Source organism: Trichosurus vulpecula, chromosome 4, assembly GCF_011100635.1.
Source record: "Trichosurus vulpecula isolate mTriVul1 chromosome 4, mTriVul1.pri, whole genome shotgun sequence".
Taxonomy (NCBI): Eukaryota; Metazoa; Chordata; class Mammalia; order Diprotodontia; family Phalangeridae; genus Trichosurus; species Trichosurus vulpecula.
In genome coordinates this window covers 179,702,414-179,722,373 of record NC_050576.1, presented here as the reverse complement: position 1 = coordinate 179,722,373, position 19,960 = coordinate 179,702,414, and the positions used below count along the sequence as shown (strand labels likewise).

At 38.0% G+C, this 19,960-nt stretch overlaps 2 protein-coding genes across 5 annotated transcripts in view; one reads left to right on the top strand and one right to left on the bottom strand.

The window, feature by feature from the left end:
• SPAG9 (sperm associated antigen 9) overlaps positions 1-19,960 on the bottom strand; it is a 144,291-nt gene that overhangs the window by 86,836 nt on the left and 37,495 nt on the right. For all 4 annotated transcript variants that reach the window (XM_036756407.1, XM_036756405.1, XM_036756404.1 and 1 more), the window contains exon 3: positions 16,214-16,284. In XM_036756407.1, coding sequence (XP_036612302.1) covers positions 16,214-16,284 — 71 coding nt within the window. The remainder of the gene's footprint in view (positions 1-16,213; positions 16,285-19,960) is intronic.
• On the top strand, positions 15,189-15,459 carry LOC118847785 (NADH dehydrogenase [ubiquinone] 1 alpha subcomplex subunit 3-like). Its single transcript, XM_036756411.1, has one exon. The coding sequence runs from the start codon at positions 15,189-15,191 to the stop codon at positions 15,441-15,443; it is 255 nt and encodes an 84-aa protein (XP_036612306.1). The 3' UTR covers positions 15,444-15,459.

The following is a 19,960-nucleotide window of genomic DNA, read 5'->3' as shown; positions in this document are numbered from 1 at the left end:
ACCTGAAAGGAATTCACAATAAACATACTCAGAAGAAGCCATTCAGCAATTCTGGGAGACTTCTATGGAGGGGGCAGTCTTTGCAAGCTGACTTACATCACTGTTCAAATTAAATTTCCCTCTCCAAATTTACCAACTCTCCCTTAATTGCCAAAGGTAAAGGGCTCAGTTCTCAATTCTTAACCTATCTGAATGAAACATTTGAGACTACTGATCACCAGGTCAGTCAATAAACATTTATTAAGCATTTCCAAGGGCCAGGCACCACGCAAAGCTCTGGGAATACAAATAGGAAAAGACAGCCCCTGCCCTCAAGGAACTTAAAATCTAATGGGGGAAGACAACATGCAGAGGGAAGCTTGGGGGGGGGGGGTGATAAGAGTCCCAAGCCTACAGGAAATGAAGAGATGGCTGGTCTGGAAGCTCTCTTTAAACATAGGCTTTAAGAAGAGTTCTTTGTTCCACCCTCCAATGAAAGGGGCAGAAAATAAGTACTAAGGCTGATCCAATCTCATAGGAGATCTCCTGGATAGATTCTTATCTCTAAGTTTTCATTACACTGATCTTTCCTGGTTCTCCTATCTGTCCAAACACTCTTTTCCAATCTCCTTTGGTGGTTCTTCAGCCATGTCACACAACAGTAAGTGCCCCCAAAGTCCCTCTCCTGGGTCTCTTTTCTTTTTGCTCCATACTATTCTCACTTGGCAATCTCATGAGTTCCCATGAATTCAATTATCATCTCTATGCAGACGACTCCTAGATTGGTCATCTATCCTTATTCTCTCTCCCATCACCAATGGCTTCTTTTGAACATCACAAAATGTCTATCCCAGAGGCATCTGAGGTTCAACACGTCCAAAATAGAATTCATCTTTGCTTTCAAACATGCCCCTCTTCAAAACTTCCCCAGTAGTCGAGGGCACTACTAACCTTGCAGTCACCCAAGGTTTGAAGATAAACCTCAATGTCATCTTCCACTTTTCCTTCTAACTCATCCCACAGGTCTGGTCTGTCACCCAATCTTGTTTCTATCTTACCAAATTCCACATACATCTCCTTTTCTCCATTCATATAGTCCTGGTTCAGGCCTTTATAACTTCTGGCTTGGACTACTGAAATGGCTTTCTAATCTGTCTCTCTACCTCAAGTCTCTCCCTACTCCCCATCCTCCACTTAGTTACTAAGGTGATTTTTCTACAGTATAGGTCTCGCTATGTCACCCTTGTGCTTAAGGAGCTCCAATGAGTCCCAAAAACCTTTAGAATCAAGTATGAAATCTTCCCTTTGTTATTTAAAGATCTTCATGACCAGATACATTCCTACCTTCTTAGTCTTCTTTCGAATGCACTCTATGATCCAGGGTGTGGCCTACTTGTTGGTCCATGCACAAGACACTTCATTCCCCCTTTCTGTTCCTTTGCACTAGCTATCCCAAGAGCTTAGAATAGTCTGCCCCTTTACCTCTGCTTCTTAGTTTCCCTGGCTTCCTCTGAAACAGTTCAAACCCCAGCAACTACAGGAGGCCTTTCCAATTCCCCCATTTGCTAATGCTGTCAGTTAACAGTGGCAGAGATCTGAATTTAAATCCTGCTTCAGGTACTAACTAGTTGTATAATCCTGTACAAGTCATTTACTTATTCTGTTTGTCTCAGTTTCCTCAACTGTAAAATGAGGATAATAATAGCACATGGCCCCTAGGGTTGTTATGAGGATTAAATGAGATAAGGCACTTAGCACATTGGTTGGTGCACAGTAAGCTTAATAAATGCTTGTTTACTTGTCCCTGTCCTTCCTGTTCCATTCTCTTTTTCTGGGGTGCTAGCTGCAATAGTTACAGAACTTCTTTCATTCTTCTATGCCATAGTATTTCTTCACTGTATATTTTGACCTCCATTATGTCTACTCATTTCTTCACTTTCTCTGCTTGTTTTTTTCAATGGATTTTCCTTCTGAAGATTTCTTGCTTTTTTCTGCCTTTGTCATTCTTTTACTTTATTAGAAGCACTTCTTGTAGTTGTGAGACGAAAAGGGACAGTATTTAGATGTAAGTTCTCATTCAGCCATCTTGCCTGAAATAAATGTGGTTATACTGAAAACTTCCCCAAAAATGAAACCCTGAATTCAAGTTAAGCAGCCCTGAGTTCAAATCCTAATACCTATTTACTACATGTGTCATTCTGGGCGAAGTACTTAACCTTCTGAGCCTTAAGGGATGATAAGAGTGGAATGGGGCATCAGACCTCTCCTAATCCAACCTCTCATTTTACAAATAAGGAAAATGAGACCCAAGGAGGTGAAATGTCTCACCCACAGTTACAGAGTCAGTCTCTTCAAATGTAAAATGAGGATAAAAACATTACTAATCAAATTGTGGTCAGAATTCAAATGAGATAAGATATATGAAGTTTTCTGTAAACATTTTGGTGTCATATAAACATGAGCTGTTTATTTTCACTAACAGTAAATAAAGGGATGATTGTTTGCTTTATAAAAGAATTCTTCACCTTGCAAAAAAGATTCACAGTATTTTATTCACACTATGTTAAGAGCTAAAAGGAACATTAAGAGATCATTTAGTTCAGATCCCTCAGATGAAAGAACTTGCTTCTACACAAAAAAAAAAAAGCCAAGATTTGAACCTTCTTCATAGTCTAATGCTCTTGTAGCCACACATCATCAACCACTCAAACAAGTCACTGATCCCAAGTGTCTCCTCAGTTCTCACTGGTCCCTTGTGCCCTGATATGATAACCTGGAACTCTTTTGTTGTGTTCATAGCCATCTCCTACAAGAACTCATCTACTTATGTACTTAACAATCAAACAGATCTGTCACCTCATCAATTTGGGAGAGCCCTATAATAATGCATTTCATAACCTATTAATTCCTGCTCATTACATGCAGGTCTTATTCTTGTACTTCATTAATTTGAAATAGAGGTTTCATCCAATGTTCTAAAGGCCTTCCTTGAGATCTCTTGATGTTACAAGGCTATCAATGGAGCACTCTGGCATTCCACCCATCATCTATTCCTTGGCAACAACTTTTATTCCTGTATTTCAAAGTTCCTCATTCATTATATGTTGCAGCCTGTTCACACCCATCTTGTGCCTCTCCACTGCTGCCTGATGATAATCATTCTTAATTATCTGGAGACTGTTTTATTCTATGTCTTGCTGCAACATGGGGAAAATGGATGTGTTAAAAAGATGGGCCTTTTGATTTCATTGAAACATTGGGGTTAAAGAGGTTTATTAACTTCCCCAAAGCAATCCAGCCCATTCTCCTATTCTGATTCAATTACAGGCCTAACTGTAAAAATACTGGCACTGTCTGTGCCAGGTATACTTAACTGATGTATGAGTTTTCGATCCAATGAGGTTTTCAATCCAAATGTATGTCCCAGACTGGGCAATAGACATTCTTAATCCATTTGATCTTCCCTGCATGGATGGTCAGGCCATCCTTACTTCTTGAATGGTCACAGATCTCTTCTAAGAGGCTCTGTGATGATCACAGACTTGAGGCAGCTTGTACAATGTTATCCACAAACTGATTATCTGCAAAACCTCACGATCCACAAAGAAACCCTCTTCAATTTGGACTCTTTGTGAGCTCTCCATCATTATGGTGGATACCCTATCTAGCTGTCTTATGCTTCTCTTTTTTTTATTAGAGGATCACTGCACAAGGTCATGTCTGTTATGTCTTGAAAGATTTTGATGTACGGATGAGGCATTTTATTGGAAGAACCTTTAACGTAGACTTTAACATAAACTCTACCAAAGCAAATACTTTTTCATAGTGAACAATAAGGACAATAAGATCTTATATTCCATATATCTTTTGTTCAAGTGATGGCAAAGATGTGGTCCACTATTGACTATCGTTTGTGAAAAATTAGTTGTTCCTTACTAATATCGTTATAAAGGATGCCTGCAATTCAAGTATTAGGATATCACATCAATCCCTAAGATTTCTCACGGCTGTAACCTCCAGCAAAGTAACTCTTCTATTGGTATAATCTGGCTGTTTTCCCCATCTTGGTTCTTTTTAGTGCTATTTCTACTTCCCAGGCAAATGTATCTGTAGTTGTGATATTCGGTTCCAAATGCAGTGGCTCCACTGACCTTCATGGTGAAAAAAAGTTTGTCATCATTTTTCTGAATCTTTTTCATTTTCCTTCTGTTTTGGTCCATAAGTTCACCCTTAGGATAACTCTACTTATGTGTATGTCACATCACGTTTTCTTAAAATGGTTCTAGCCTGTACTGTTCCTGTATACTTTGAGACAATACTCTTCATAATTTAAGGGTTTTAAAAACAAATTTATATTCTCACCTAGTGTTGTCTTTGACAGCCATCTCTCTCCACTTAAGTCAAATGCTAGCTGAGTATGGTATTTATTGGATTCTTTCCATCTTCTTAGTGTAACAATAGATTTGTGATGGTTAAAGTTCTGTATAAAATTATTATGATCATTGTTCATGTCATTTCTCATGTCCATTTCCCATTTCCCTTTGCTGATTACTTGCTTAAACAATTCAGGATTGAGTTGTTTCAGTGGTACACCATCTTTTTCTCTTTTTTTCACTTGCTTGTTACTAAGTCCAGTCTTTGTCCTCAGAAGACAATGGTCCAATTGTACACTGTTAACTGATTGAGGGATGACTCCCATGATGACAATATGTCTTTTCCTGGCTGTCAACATATAATCTAGTTTCATTTTTTTGTGAAATATTTGGTACTTGCATTTCCAGTGCCTACCAATTCTTTTCTGTATTCATGTATATAAAGGTGTGAGACTTCTTTGTAATCTATAACTCTTTGGCCTCTTTCTTTTATTTCTTCTTTTTTCTCACATATTTTTCTCACCATTCTAATCTTTTCCCCAACTTCTGATTGATGTCATCAACATCAGAGTGTCTATGGATTTAGTTTGGAGGGTTTTATAAGTTCTTCATTACATTTTCTCTCTCTTTATCCTAAGCAGCTAATACTGGTGCATATGCTGCAATTATTTTCACAGTGGTCTTTCTGCAAATATCTATCATATCATCAACAAAGCAAAACAAGATGACCACACCTCACATTAAATAATGTTCTTTGCTGCCTTTAGACATATGATAAAACCAAATCAACCAACTCCTTTCTTTGCCTTTCCAAGGCCATATGTGATCCATCCTTTCATTCAGCTGCAACATCTTTCTTTCCTCTGGTTGCATTTATAACAAAAAATTGTAAATATGATTCAGTTCCTCTAGCAGTATGTCCACTTGTTCATTAGACCAAGATTCCACATTTAGAGTGCCAAAAATAAAAGTTTACAATCTAAAACTATTTGATTCTTAGCACCCTCTGAACCCTTTTCCACTTCTTTGGCTCTGACGACTGAAGTGAAAGGGGACAAATATGCTGAAGACCATTTCATAATTTTGTTTTGTGGATTACCATAGCCAAGAAATTTGTCACCAAAAACAGCCAGCCTATATGATGATGAGACTCATTATTTAGCTAGGCTGGTTCTTGAAAAGCATACTCAGTCTGCTGCCAAGGCCATAGTCAAAGCCTTCAAGGATAGTAGAACCTGCCAGAGCATCCACTTCATTTACATGGTCCCCAGGACCTAGGGTTAGCTCCATGCCACAATGAAGCAGGACTTTCTGGAGTAAGACTTCTTGTACACGAGTCTAAAATCACTCTAATCTCTGTCCTCTCACCAGAGTTCCAGTTCCATAATTCCAACAATTTACAGGACATTTCCAAAAAGAAGAACTCTCAAAATGTAAAAATAGAACAAGTACTAGTAAGAACAAGGAATCAATCAGAAAAGCAACAAACATTTCTTAAATACCTAGTATGAGCTAGGTACAATATTAAACAATGCAGATACAAAGAAAAAACTGAAACAGTGCCTGCCCTCAAAGAGCTTATATTCTTACGGAGAAACAATATGTAAATATATAAACACATAAAGAAGACATACCAAATAAATGCCAGTAAGTTTGGGGAGGGAGGTCACTAGTAGTAGGAGGAAAAGGAAAGGGTTCATGTAGAAGGTAGTACATAAGCTAAGTTCTGAAGGAAAGCAGGGCTTCAAGGAGGTAAAGATGAAGAGAGAGTTCATTCCAAATATGGAGGATAGTTAGTACAAAGGAGATGGAACATGCAACATGCTGTGTGAGGGACAGCAAGCAGGCCAGTATATGAACTGCAGAGTATAAGAAAGGATAGGTAGGCATGGGGTAAGTTTATGAAGAACTTTAATTGCTAAACAGAAAAAGCTAAAATAGTCAAGAAGATAATTTAAAAAAAAAAGCAAAACCTTAGGCTCTTTAAATAGGTTCTGGTCCTCAAGTCCAGAAAAGTTGTTATTACAAGTAATAGCAGGTAAAATCATGGAACCACTTCTGATCTTTAAGAAGTCGTGGAAGGGGGGATGAGAAGAAGCGGTGAAGCAAGGAAGAGAAAACTTGATAGGTGTTACAAAACTGGAAGATGAGTAGATGATATTCCAACTGCTTTAAGAAGTCAAAGCGGACCTTTCACGAGAATAGGTAAAAGGGCTGAACAAGTTGTGATATATGAATGTAATGGAATACTATTGTCCTATAAGAAATGAGGAGTAGGTGCACTTCAGAAAAACCTAGAAAGACTTATGTGAACTGATGCTGAGTAAAATGAGCAGAACTGGAGAACATTGTATACAGTAACAGCCACACTGTGTGACAACTGACTTTGATAGACTCAGCTCTTCTCAGCAATGCAAGGATCTAAGACAATTCCAAAAGACTCACGATGGAAAATGCTATCCATATCCAGAGAAAGAATTTGGGAGTCTGAATACAGATCAAAGCATACTATTTGCTCTTTTTTTTGTTGTTGTTGTTTTGTTTCTTCTTTCATAGGGTTCCTCCTATTAGTTCTAATTCTTCTTTACGTCATGACTAATGTGAAAATATGTTTAATATGAATGTATACGTAGAGCCTATATGAAATTGCATACCATCTTGGGAAGGGGGGAAAATGAAAGAGGGGGAGAAAATTTAAACTCAGAATCTTATAGAAGCAAATGTTGAAAACAAAAAATAAATTAATTATAAAGAGAACAGGTAAAACAGAGGAAAAACTAACAAACAAGAATATGTTCATAGTCTTGCTATGAGAAATCATGTAAAATAACTTATAACACGAATATTTACAATTGTAAAATTGTATACTGCTCATAGCTTTTGATCTTTGTTCACGTGGATTCATACATGCCTAAAAAAGGAAGAATTTTTTAAAAGAGAACTACTGTACACCTGCATGCCATTGTATCAGGACTAAATCAGCTGAATACCCTTGTATTCAAGGAAGAAAGTATCACAACTGTGGATGAGGATACTACAAAATGGGTCTAAGATGATTTCTTAGTAAACCATTAAGGAGAAGGAGGAGTAAGATATTAAAGATGGTGTCTATGTTTGAAATGTAACTTACCAAAACAAAATCTTTGGCATTCAGGAACCTGCCGATTAACAGAAAAAAAAGTTCTCTAAGAGATTTGAAGTCTAGTCTCTTTCTCTTTAATTTTTAATCTTTTCCTTTCTCCTGGATCCTTCTGAGCTGTCTATATAATCATGCCCAGACCTCTCCTACCCTTTAAAAAATCCTCTCTTAACCCTACCAATCCCCCCAAAATGTTGTCCTACATCTCTCCTTACTTTCACAGCCAAACTGTTTTAAAAAGCTGTCTTCATTCACTCTAGCCTCTAGTCTATTACCTCCTACTCACTTACGACCCCTTGAAATCTAGCTTCCAACCTCACTCAACTGAAATTTCTCTCCAAAGTTACCAGTCATCTCTTAATTGCCAAATCTGATGGCATTTCTTCAACTCTCATCATTCCTGACCATTCTGCTGCATATGAATCTGTTGATCATCCTCTCGTCTTAGATAATCTTTTCTATCTGGATTTTCACAACACTGCTTTTCCCTTGGCTTATCCTATTACCTGTGTGATTGTTCTGTCTCCTTTACTGAATCATTATCCAAATACTAAGGCTTTGTCCTGGTTATTCACTTCTCTTTTTATATGCTCTTTCTTGGTAATTTTATCAGCTCTCCTGTTCAATCTTCATCTCTATGCAAACAAACAATCCCAGTCTCTCTTCTGATCTACAGTACTACATCTCCAATTGCCTATTCGACGTGTCATCTTCCAGATTTTCCTTCACTTAGTATGTTTTCATTACCAATCAACAGTTTTTTCTTTTACATCTTTGGATTCCAGTGCATTCAAAGTAGATTTGAGTTTTTTCTCTTCAGCTAATTACTTCCAATGGGTAGGCCATAAATTCTGCTATCTGCTTCCCTTTTAGTTTCCTTTTCCAAGATTCTGATTTTTCTCAAACTATTTAGGCACATTCTGCCGAGGTTCCAAATTCTATTTAACAGATGCTGGTTTAACTTCTTTTGTCCTGCAATAATGATTTAGATCTATTTGCTCTAATGTAGATGTCTAGGTAGCCACTGTCCCTTCTGTTTTAATATCTTCCCTGTTGATTTATCTGTTTGTTATTTTCTTTAAAATATTCTTTATTGATATTTTCTGTTTCTTAAATCAGCAGTCATCCCAAGTATCCTTCTCTCTCCCCTTCCCAGAGAGCCTATCCATATGACAAATAATGTTTTTTTAGAAAGGGGGAAAAATCAGCATAACTAATCAATATGTTGAAAAAGTCTGAAACATGTGCAAAGCATAACAACTGTGGACCTCCTACCACCACAAAGGGGTTAGCTGGGGATGTCTTCCCATATATTTTCATTTGAATTCTCTTAATGTTTATAATTCTGTTATATTTATTTCTGATTTTTTGGTAGTCTTTCCATTTACATTACTGTAGTTACTAAGCATATATTTTTTTGGTTTGGCTTACTTCACTCTGCATCAGTCCACATAGTTCTTACCATGTTTCTCTATATTCATCACACGTACAATTTTGCATAGCACAGTAATATTCTGGTGGATCAATACCCAGATTTTTTTTGCATTTTGCAAATATTTGGAATGGGACTCCCTTTTAATTACTGTTTCATGTGTTTTGTTATTATCATAGAGTAATGCTGTTGATTTTTTAGGATTTGTTTTGTAGCTTACAACTTTGCTGAAGCTATTGTCTCAATTAGTATCTTTGCTGTTCCCTAGGATTTTTCCAAGTTAAACCATCATATGATCAACAAACAGGAATAGTTTTATCTCCTCTTTACCTATCTTCATTCCTTTAATTTCCCTTATCCATAGAACTGACAGATAAACTATTTTATGCTCCCTTAATCTGCTTGTGGTATCACCCTTTATGTCTAAATCATGTACCCATTTTAACCTTATCTTGGGATATGGTGTAAAATTTAGGTCTTCATTTGGGTCTACATCTTTTATTTATAGCCCCTGAAGTGATTTCTATTTTTATTCCATTTTTGTCTGTAAAGGATATATTAACTATTTTTTTCCTTTTTATATTTATTTACAATAACTACGTGCCCTACTAGATGGTAAATTTTTGTTAAAGTAATATGCAGTCCTGAGAAATATATATATTCTTTTGCTGAATCATTTAGAAGATGTCATAAGTCTTTTAACTCTAGTTTCTCTAGCAATTTGTTCAATTCCATATTTTCCCTTTTGTTTATCTTTCTAACAGACTTAGCCAAACTTAAAAAGGGATATTGAAGTTTCCTGTCACTACTGTGTTGCTATCTATGTCTTCTTGTAGCTCAGATATTTCCTTTACAAATTTGGATGCTAGGACATTAAAAGCATATACTTATTACTAATATTGGTTCATTGTTTGTGGTTCCTTTCGGCGTAATATGGTTTCCTTGTTTATCCCAGTTTACTATCTGAAGGTTTGCTTTTGCTTTGTGAGCAAGAATGCAACTTCTGCTTTTTTGGATTCACTTTATACACAGTAAAAAATGAAAATTTCCATCCCTTAGTTTTATTTTGCATATGTCTTTGCTTTTTAAGTATGTTTCTTGTAAGCAACAGATTGTAGAGTTTTGTTTTCTTGTCCAATCTGTCAGTTTTTTGTTTTGTTAAACTGTTTAATCCATTCACATTCAAAGTTAGGAGAATTAGGTTTATATTTTCTTCCATCTTCCTCTAATATTGGGTTTTTTCACTTTATGATTTTTACCCCCCTTCTGCTATACGCACAATACTATGTTCCTTCAGTTATTTATTTTAATCTTTATTTAAAGTGGTCCTCTTCCAACTCGCTCTCTTCTCACCCCTGATATCCTTGCTCTCATTTGTTACCCCTTGCCCTTTGGGGTTTTGTTTATTAGTTCCTTTTTTCTCTCCAGCTATTAAATGGTTATATAATTCTTTCTGTCTTTTTTTCCTCTCAGTCAAGTAGATCCCCCTTTCTGTTCTTCCTCTATCTACTAGAAGGGATCGGTTAGTCTTTCAAATTTCATTTTTGTACCCCTTTTCAAAAAGGATTTCTTTTACTCTCTTCATCATCCATCTTCTATCTACTCTAGACCCTCAATCTTTCATTCATGACCCCTATAGTTATTTGTTCTTTCTTTTCTCTGTATTCCTCATGAAATCTCTTACAGCACCAATTCCAGCGTCTCTCCTATAGGTGGTTTCTGCCACTGGCTTGTAGATTTTTGCCCTGTAGATTCACCTTTTCCATTGTGCCTCACTCCCAAAACAATGCCAATTACTGCAGGTGTCAGAGAGGACGATGCCCCATGGTAAGGACTCTTCTTTACCATGTTCCTGATTATGTAGCCTGCTACTAATCTACACTCTTCCCTCCCACTTTTTTTTTTTCAAAAGCTCTCCTCCTTGAGTCCATGCTATCCTACTCCAGGTGCCAGTTGCCCCAGGGGTTCTGCCCATTATTTTTGCTGTGCAGGTCACAAAATTCTGCCCTCTTAATTCTAATTTTTTTTAATTACTCAGGAACAGTGTGCTGTGGTTCCATGTTGTTCTACAAAGTGCACGATCTCATTAAGAGGTGAGTCATTTTCTTTGGTTTTATAGTAATTTATTCATAAATGACTCACTACATCTTGAGGCTATGTTTCCTTCTGTTGTTACTGTTTTCCCTATTGATTTATCTGCTTACATTCAAGGACTTTGAGTTTTCTTCCAAAAATCTTTGAAAATTTCATTCCCCACCCTGATCCTTTTTTTTCCCCTGTTGCTCACTTCCTGACTCCTTCCCTTCTGACTGTGGTTTCCTTAGGAGGTAGATCTTGAAGTATCTTAACTTCCTTCCATACTGGGCAATTCATGGTTCAACCAGCCTTGGTCTCTGCCACAAATGACTTCTGAGTGGTCAGAACTGACCCTAGCTGGATATACACCATGTTGTGTCCTGTCCTGCTCCCTCTGTTCCTCAGTTCTTTGACCTGATATGAGCAGTTCAGAGAATTGCAGCATTGGTGCAACAGGGTTATCTACCCTGGCACTGGCTGTGATGCTATTATGGGGTTATCTGCCCTAGTACCTACTGTTCAGAACTTTGCAGCACGAGATCTATGGGGCTGTGGTCCCTGGCAGGCTTTTGTTCCTGAATGATTACAACCATCCTGTTTGTCATGGCCAGGGCAAACTTCTGCAGCCTGGAGCCAAGGAGTCATAGAGATGACTCTGGAAAGAAGGGAGGAGGGATCAGTTTCTAGGGGATGGTTTGTAAGCCTGAGTCATGTCCTTGGGTCTGCTGGTGTAGTCTCACTGCCAGTAGTAAGGTGGGTGGGAGAGGGATGCCAAGTAAGCCCAAAGTTAATTATTGTTGGTTCATGGGTAAGGTTTGGTTTTTTTTTTTTTGGGGGGGGGGGGAGAAGTATTTTTTTTTACCATCTTTTTGGATTCTGGGTATCCTAGGACATGGAGATAGTTGAAGTTGCCTTATCTTTGAAAACACATAATTTCTGTTTTGGAGAGATCAAAGAGGTCATGAGGATCCAAGAAAATGTCTAGTTCTTATCCTCTGTCTTGTTGCTCACATGACCTGGAAGTCTTTCTGCTTGTGTTTTAGGTTTTTCACCTCAGTTTTCTTCCTCCCAAGACCTCTGATGCTTTTAGTTTAATTTTTCCCCCCTTATATTCTTGTCACTCAATTTTTAACTCTTCCTCCATCGAAGGCAGGTATCTTGGTGACTGTATTTCAATAATGTCTCAGCTTCCTCCCACTCTGGAGAATTTACTTTTCACTGCCCTCTGTATCTGCCTCAAGAGGCTTCTGGAGGGAAAGGAGCAGTTTTTTTTTTTTTCCTTCAGATCTGGTACAGTCCCACAAATATACATGCTAGCACTGTGGCCCACTTTCCTTTGTTCCTTAATTCTCTGGCTAAAAGCTGCCACCATTGGAAAAGTTAAGGCCCCCTCCTTCCTATAGCTCTTCCTCTTCTACAAGTGGGTAGGCAAGAGTAGAAGTCTGCTGCATTGTCACAAAACAGTGGGGGTGAGGGAAGGGTGAAATGATAAGAGTCTGTAGTAGCAACAAAGAAAATGTTGGGTCCTAGAGAACAGGCCAGTAGATGAGGAGAACTGGAACTAGTGGGAAGTGGGAGGTGCTGGAGATTAACGTTCTCTGTTATTAATTCATAAGGTACCTTGTTAGGCTTCTTTGATAATCTTGACCTGTAGAAACAGTTGCAATTAATTTTCCTGTGATGCCTAACTCTTCTTTGGGGAGGGTTTTTGGGAGTTAGTGAGGACTAGGAAAAAATGTCTAGTCTTCCCATCTTATTGGTCACGTGATCTGAAGTCCTCATTTACTATTTCAACCAGAATGTCTCATAGGTATTTCAAACTCAACATTTTCAAAAACAGACCTATTATCTTTCCAAGAAAACCCACTTTTCTTCTGAACTTCCTTATTTCTATCAAATCATTTTACATGCATGTACCGGCTTGCTATTTAAGAGAATCCTGTTCATAGATCTAATCATATTGCTCCTCTACTCAAAAAAAACATAAGCAGCCCCCCCTTTTTTACCAACTCTTGCCCAGTATGCAAAGTCCTCTAATATCTGGCACCATCATGCTTTTGCAAAGATCTCATGTTACTCCCCTCTATGATGTACTTTATTGTGTACCTTGTAGACCAGACTGCGCAGTCTGCACAACCTCTCCTTTCCTGTCTTTGTGCCTTTGTTGTCGGTGTTTCCTGTGTCTGGAATGCTCTCCTTTCCCTTGCCTGCCAAGTTCCTACACATCCATTAAAACCCAGTTCAAACGCAGCCCCCTCCACAAAGCCTTCCTTGGTGCTTCCTTCCCATACCTCTAAACCCTTTTTTTGTACTCACCTTTCCCCCAGGTCTCATTTAACTTTTGTTTTTAACTTCTCTATTGCATTGACCACCTATTATTGTGTGTTAAGTTGTCTGGGCATGTTTAGTTCTCCTATGCTATAAATAAAATGAGAGGAAGGACCAATCCCCCCACAGTATGCTGTGTAGGTGCTTAATACATGTTTTCGGAATTGCTGAAGTTTTTGTTCTAATGAAGACACTGGAAAGGTTCTCCACTGGGCAGGCTACTATATGAAACACAATGGTCTGATAATCTACATCAGGGTGTTGTGTACACAGTAGGAACTTGATAAATAATTGTCAAATGAAAGGGGAAAAAGAAATCTACAAAAATGGGGGCCAGTAAGATAACAGCCAAACTAGTTTCTAAACTAAGGGTTCCTGTGATTTTTAAAAATTAATTTACTGGTATCTTCATTTTCCAGTATCCCTTCCACACACCATCTTATATAAAACAGAAAAAAGAGAAATGCCAGTTCAGCAAACTAATTAGTACATTTTTTAAAAACCCCAAAAACCTTTAGATTGGCAGGTAGACCTTGCCAAAGAAGGCATTTGACCAAAAAAAAAAAAAGACAATTGAGGCCATACCCCTGGTTTCCCAGAAGACAGTAGGGAAGAAGAAGAATTGAAGTCACAAAGATGTTTTAGGGCAGGCGGGGAACCTGGGGCCTCGAGGCCACATGTGGCCCTCTAAGTGCCCAAGTGAGGCCCTTTGACTGAACCCAAACTTCACAGAACAAAGCCCCTTAATAAAAGGAGCCACACTTGGGGGCCTTGAGGCCACAGGTTCCCCAACCCTGTTTTAGGGGATAAGCAAGAAGGAAGTCAAAATTGGAAAGTCAATGCTATTCTTTTAAATGAAGGGCACCTAATGCCTCCTGAGATTTCCTCCATAGCCTGTAATGTCTCCTGACTTCATTTTATTTTCCTCGGGGAAGGAAAGCCCTAGGCCTGTGAGCTTTCTAATGGCTAATCATTTATACACAGGGTATTCTCTCAATCAAACAAATGTTTATTAAATGACTGCTCTAAGTCCAGGCTGGATGGTAGGCCCTTAGGTGGAAACAAGACATGAAAGGCAAAATCCTGGCCCTCAAGTAACTTACATTTTGGTTGGAGAAACAAGCCTAAGGTGCATATAATAAACAGAAAAGCAAGCTATTATGATCAGTTGCCAAGTAGAAAAGTTCCAACAAGAAGGGAGAGATACTGAAGTTCAGAGTATCTGGTAAAAGGTTTTTGGCTCCATGAAAGTAGTGGGTCTTGAGGTAACTGTTGAAAGCCTTGTAGAGGAGAGAGAATTTAGGTTATAGGGCATGAAATGAACTACTATCCTGATAGGAATACAGAATGATTGTGAGGAATAGTAAATTAATTAAAAAATTCATTGATTAAAGGTCTACACTGTGTTGGTGAAATGCAAAAGGCAAGGAAGAGCAAGGTAGGAGAAATATTTATTAGTAGTAATCAATAATATTGGTGATGGTTTGGCACAGCAACTGTGATTTAATTAGTATAGCAAAATCTCAACGTGGAAATACCCAACACCAAGGCCCTCTGGATGTTCTGCAACTTAGAATCTGAGGAAGTTGCATGTGGATAGTATGAGAGATAAGATGACTCTAGCCTCTAGGTTGCAAAGGCAGTAAATGTCAGAGACGAGACCTGAATCCTGGTCTTGCTGACCCTAAGTTCTGATTTCTATTCACTATAACACCACTTCAGATAAATTAGAAGTGGGCACTTAAGTGAGAGACAAGATTTAAAGATTCCACATAGGTTTCAAGCCTAGATGCCTGAGAGAGGGAATGCTTACATCACTGATAAAAATAGGCAAGTCAGTATGAAAGGGAAAGCAGCCAACATGGCAGGCAGACCAGGCCAGTTCCTGAAGGAGGCCTGGGCCAAGGAGCCGGTGCTGACCGTGTCCTTTGCCATCGGTACCCTAGCTCTGCTCATGCCCCCTCTGAGCCCCTATACTAAGTACATAGGCATGACCAACCGTGTGACCCCCTACAACTACCCTGTTCCCGTCCGAGATGATGGCAACATGCCCAACATCCCCAGCCACCTCCAGGATCCCCAGGGGCCTTCTCTCCAATGGCTGAAGAATCTGTGAATCCTCCACCTGCCCCCTGTCCCTCAATAAATGTCCTGTCTTCTCAAAAAAAAAAACAGGCAAGTCAGGTCACACTACTAATTTCAGGGACATCAGTGATACAAGTTTAAACAACCTTAAATTGGAAGGCAAAGCACAACTTCCAGCTATAAATGTCAGCATAAATTACTGGAGCTTAGCAGATAAATCTAGGTTAGAAATATAGATTTGGGGGTCAACTGTGTTGGTGGAAGATATGAAAGAAGATTAATTATCTCAAAAAGTGGAGGAGAGAGTTGGGGATTAAATTGAGAGGAATGCCCACAGTTGGGAAAGGAGGAAGAAGAGATTCTAAAGGGAATCATAATAGATTATCACTGGAGTAAAAAGTGAACAACTGCATCATGCTATCATGAAGTCCAAAGAAAAGGAGGTTTTCCAGAAAAATACTTTAAGTCAATTTATGCATGCTTTCTAGAGTCCAGATATTATTAAGCAAGATTCAATGACAGGAGAATGGACCCTATCAGGGAGCACTGAAGAGTTAATAAATGTTTCAACAAAGACTTCCTAGCGTTCAGGAATTAAATGTCATTATTCTTTAAAATCAGGAAGCTTTTATTATTGTTAATTGGCTACCTTAGAACAAGTTAAAGTATCTTTCTGGAAATACAGTAAGATTCAACTGTTTCCCAGAAAATAAACTATTCTAGATTTCAAAGGAGCTTTAATATAAACTAGGGTGAATTTCTTTGTTTAAATAATGGCATAAAAGGAATCTAGAGACTTACCTCTGTGTGTCTTTGATGTAGTGCATTATATTCTTTCTTCAACTCTGATTCTCGCTCTTCAAGTCTGCTAACTGAAATGGAGAAAGACAGAGACAGATCAATATCACCAAATTATACAAAATTTACCTGGAAAAAAGCCAATCTTGAAGTCAGAAATTGGGTTTGCCAGCCCCTAATCATCTCTAGGACCCAATATTCTAATTGATTTCCATGAAGAATTGAGTGATATATTTTCTTCATCCTTAATTCAAAATTTGAGAAGGAAGGAACTTTTTAAAAATTATTGCTTAGGATTCATTTTCTTAATGTAATCTAGTATAAAATAAGTCATTGGCTTTGCCATGTACTTGATGCCTCTGAAAAAATCAACTGTTTTATCAAAACAGTCTTAAAAATCCCTATGGAGACCTCCCTGTCATAAATCAAAAACCAAATAATGATATTACGAACACCAGAAAGTCATCTTTTTTCACCATGTACTGATACCTAAAAGTATCAACATTTATTTTTTTTTACAAGCTCTTTATCCTTATGCTTTATACTCTCTGCACTTATCCTCTTGCAAATTTGGCTCCCTCTGCTGATGCTTTTTAGTAAATGCGTTATACTTCAGTTTGGTCATTTGATACTGTGTAATGTTTCTTGAAAAACAAAGTTTAAGAAAAACTAAACCAAAGGAATAGTCTATTAAGCATTTTCACTATGCAGAGTTAGACCTATAAAGAAAATAATATCCTGGCAGAATGTCTAACTTCATTTCATTTATTTTAAATAAGAAAAAATATTCTTGATTAATATTAAGTAAGCTTTCCTAAAATGGAATATTCCAAGTGCAGTCAACTTAACAAGAATTGAACAGACACCTGTGTACACACAGCATTATACCAAGCACTTTGGGGGCATAAAAGTAAAACTATGATGTTCAATCTAGCTGGGAAGATAAGATGTATTCACACAAAACAATTAGTGAAAAATACAAGCTAACAAAATAAATATCATTATACAAGACAGATGTTAGAAGCCAAGTGCTACAGAAAAGCTCAGCAAAGGGAGAAATCAATGTGGGGTGAGGCGATCAGAAAAGACGGGGATCCAGCAGTACCTTAAAAAGCCTGGCAGGTAAGAAGACTAGTATTCAAGGTGACAAGAATTAACACAAGCACAAGGATAGAGGAAAAAGTAGGCATGACAAATAGGGGCAGTACAGAGAGGCTTGTCAGGAGGAGAGATTTAATGCTGGGGAGTAGTGGGAAAGGAGTTTAATAAGTTAGGAGGATAAGATAAAAGAGTAATCTGACAACAATGTCAGATGGATTGGAGAAGAGACTTGGGTCAAGAAAACAATTAGTAGGGGTAACCCCGACATGATAGAGAGAGCCTGTATGAGCGTGATAGCAGTGGGAATAAAAAGGATACAAATCCAGAAAACATTTGAGTGATGAAGACCTCAGAATAGGCATTTGGTAAATGTTTGTTGAATTAAGGGGGAAAATGGTGTCTCAAAGCCTGGAATATTGGGAAAATGGTAGTATCATTGAAACAAATGAGAAAGATGAGAAAGGGAACTAGTTTGGAAGATAAAGAGGTTCTGTTTTTGTTCTGTACGTTATTCTGAACTTAAGAAATAAAATAAGCAATTCCATAACGAAGCAGAATAGAAAAAAAGAGGATTGCATATTAAACTGCAAATTTATTATGTACAACTTGCTTTTCCTTCTAAATATACTAAAGCTATCATGTAACTTTTTTTCCTCTCCTCCCAAGAGGGCTACCACTAGAGAGAGACAGACAGACAGACAGACAGACAGATACACACACACACACAAGTGTGTATATGTATATGTGTATATGTACATGTATATGTAAATACATACTGTACATGCTTCTATTTATCAGTTCTTTCTCTGGATACAGATAGCATCTTCCTTCATAGTTCCTTTTTAATTAACTTGGGTGTTTATAATGGTCAAAATTACTTGACTGCTCAAAGTTATTAAAACAATACTGCTGTTACTGTATACAATATGTTCTTGGTTCTGCCATTTTGCTCTTCTAAGACCATCACGCTCATCATTTCTTATAGTACAGCATTATTCCATCACAATCATATATCATAATTTGTTCCACCATTCCCCACTTGATGATCATCCCTGCATTTCCAGTGCTTTGCCACCACAAAGAGAGCTGTCATAAATATTTTAGAACATAGAGGTTCTTTTCCTATTTCCCTGATCATCTTGGGAAACAGACCTAAGAGTGGTATTGCTGGGTCAAAGAGTATAGGCAGTTTTATAACTTTTTGGGCATAATTCCAAATTGCTCTCCAGACAAAGAGGTTTTAAGTTCAGTTTTAGATAAACTAAGTTAAAGATGAGGGCAGGAAATACAATTAGAAATGTGAAAAAATGGTGTATGAGAGCCTGGAATACTGGGAGAATGGTAGTTATCATTGAAACAAATGAGGATGATGGGAAAAGGAACCAGTATGCAAGACAAAGAGGTCTTTAAGTTCAGTTTTAGATATGCTAAGTTTAAGGTGATGGCAAGAAATCCAATTAGAAATATTTTATAAGTAGACAAAATTACAGGATTATATCTACGTAGAGAGGTCAGGCTCTATGAGAATCTGACATAGCAAGTGATGAAGATATAAAGAATAGATGAACTCTCCAAAGTAGAGAGCTAAAAGGCTAATGCATGGAGGAAACCAAAAATATAAAATGGCAGATGTTTATACTTAAAGCAAAGACAAAAACTGTTAGTGAAAGAGACAGAAAAATAGAAGGGTGGGAGGAAAATAAAAATGAGTGTCATGAAAACCAAGAGATGAAAGATTTCAAGAAGGTACTCTACTTAACCAACTAAACTCAGTGCTTCTACTTCCTTTCCCTTAACCTTCTTCTAAACCTTTGGCAATCTGGCTTCTGACTTCATCATTCAACTGAAACTATTCTCCAAAGCTACCAACGAGCTTAACTTCCAAATTCTACTGATCTTTTCTCCATTCTCATCTTGACCTCTTGGTAGCATCTGACTTTGCTGATCACCTTCTCTTCCTAGATACTCTCTCCTCTCACTGAGGCAAGGAGGTGGCATGATGGATGGATTCCTGGGCCTGAAGTCAGGAAGACTTGAGATCAAATCTAGCCTCAGACACTTAGCGGCTGGGTAACCCTGAGCAAATCACTTAACCGCTCTCTGCCTCAGTTTCTTAAACAGTAAAATGGGGATAATAATAGTACCTACTTCTTAGCGTTACTGTGAACATCAAATGAGATATCTGTAATGATTAAAACAGTGCCTGGCACATAGCAGGAGCTTAAAAAATGCTTTTTTTCCTTCCTTTCTCTCTCAATCCTTCTTTGGTTTTCCTCCTACCTGTCTGCTCCTTCTCAGTCTCCCTGACTCTATTTCATCCATGTCACCCCTACTCACTGTGAATATCTCCCAAAGTTCTGTCCTGGGCCTTCTTCTCTTTTCTCTTTATACTCTCACCTGTTGATCTCATCAGCTCCCGAGAGTTCATCTCTACACAGGTAAGTCCCAGATCTACAAATGCAGCCCAGCTCTCCAGGAGTCTCTTGAGCTGCAGTCCTGCATTATCAATAGTCTATTCAACATTTCAAACTGTCTAAAACAGACCTCATTTTCCTCCCCTTGCACTCCTAAACCATCCCTTACCTCCTCAATTTCCCCATTACTGTTCAGGGCACCATCCAACTTCAGTGTCACCCTTTAACACTCATA

Excerpts from the sequence above, each read along its gene's own strand:
- LOC118847785 (XM_036756411.1), top strand. The coding sequence starts at position 15,189 with ATGGCAGGCAGACCAGGCCAGTTCCTGAAGGAGGCCTGGGCCAAGGAG.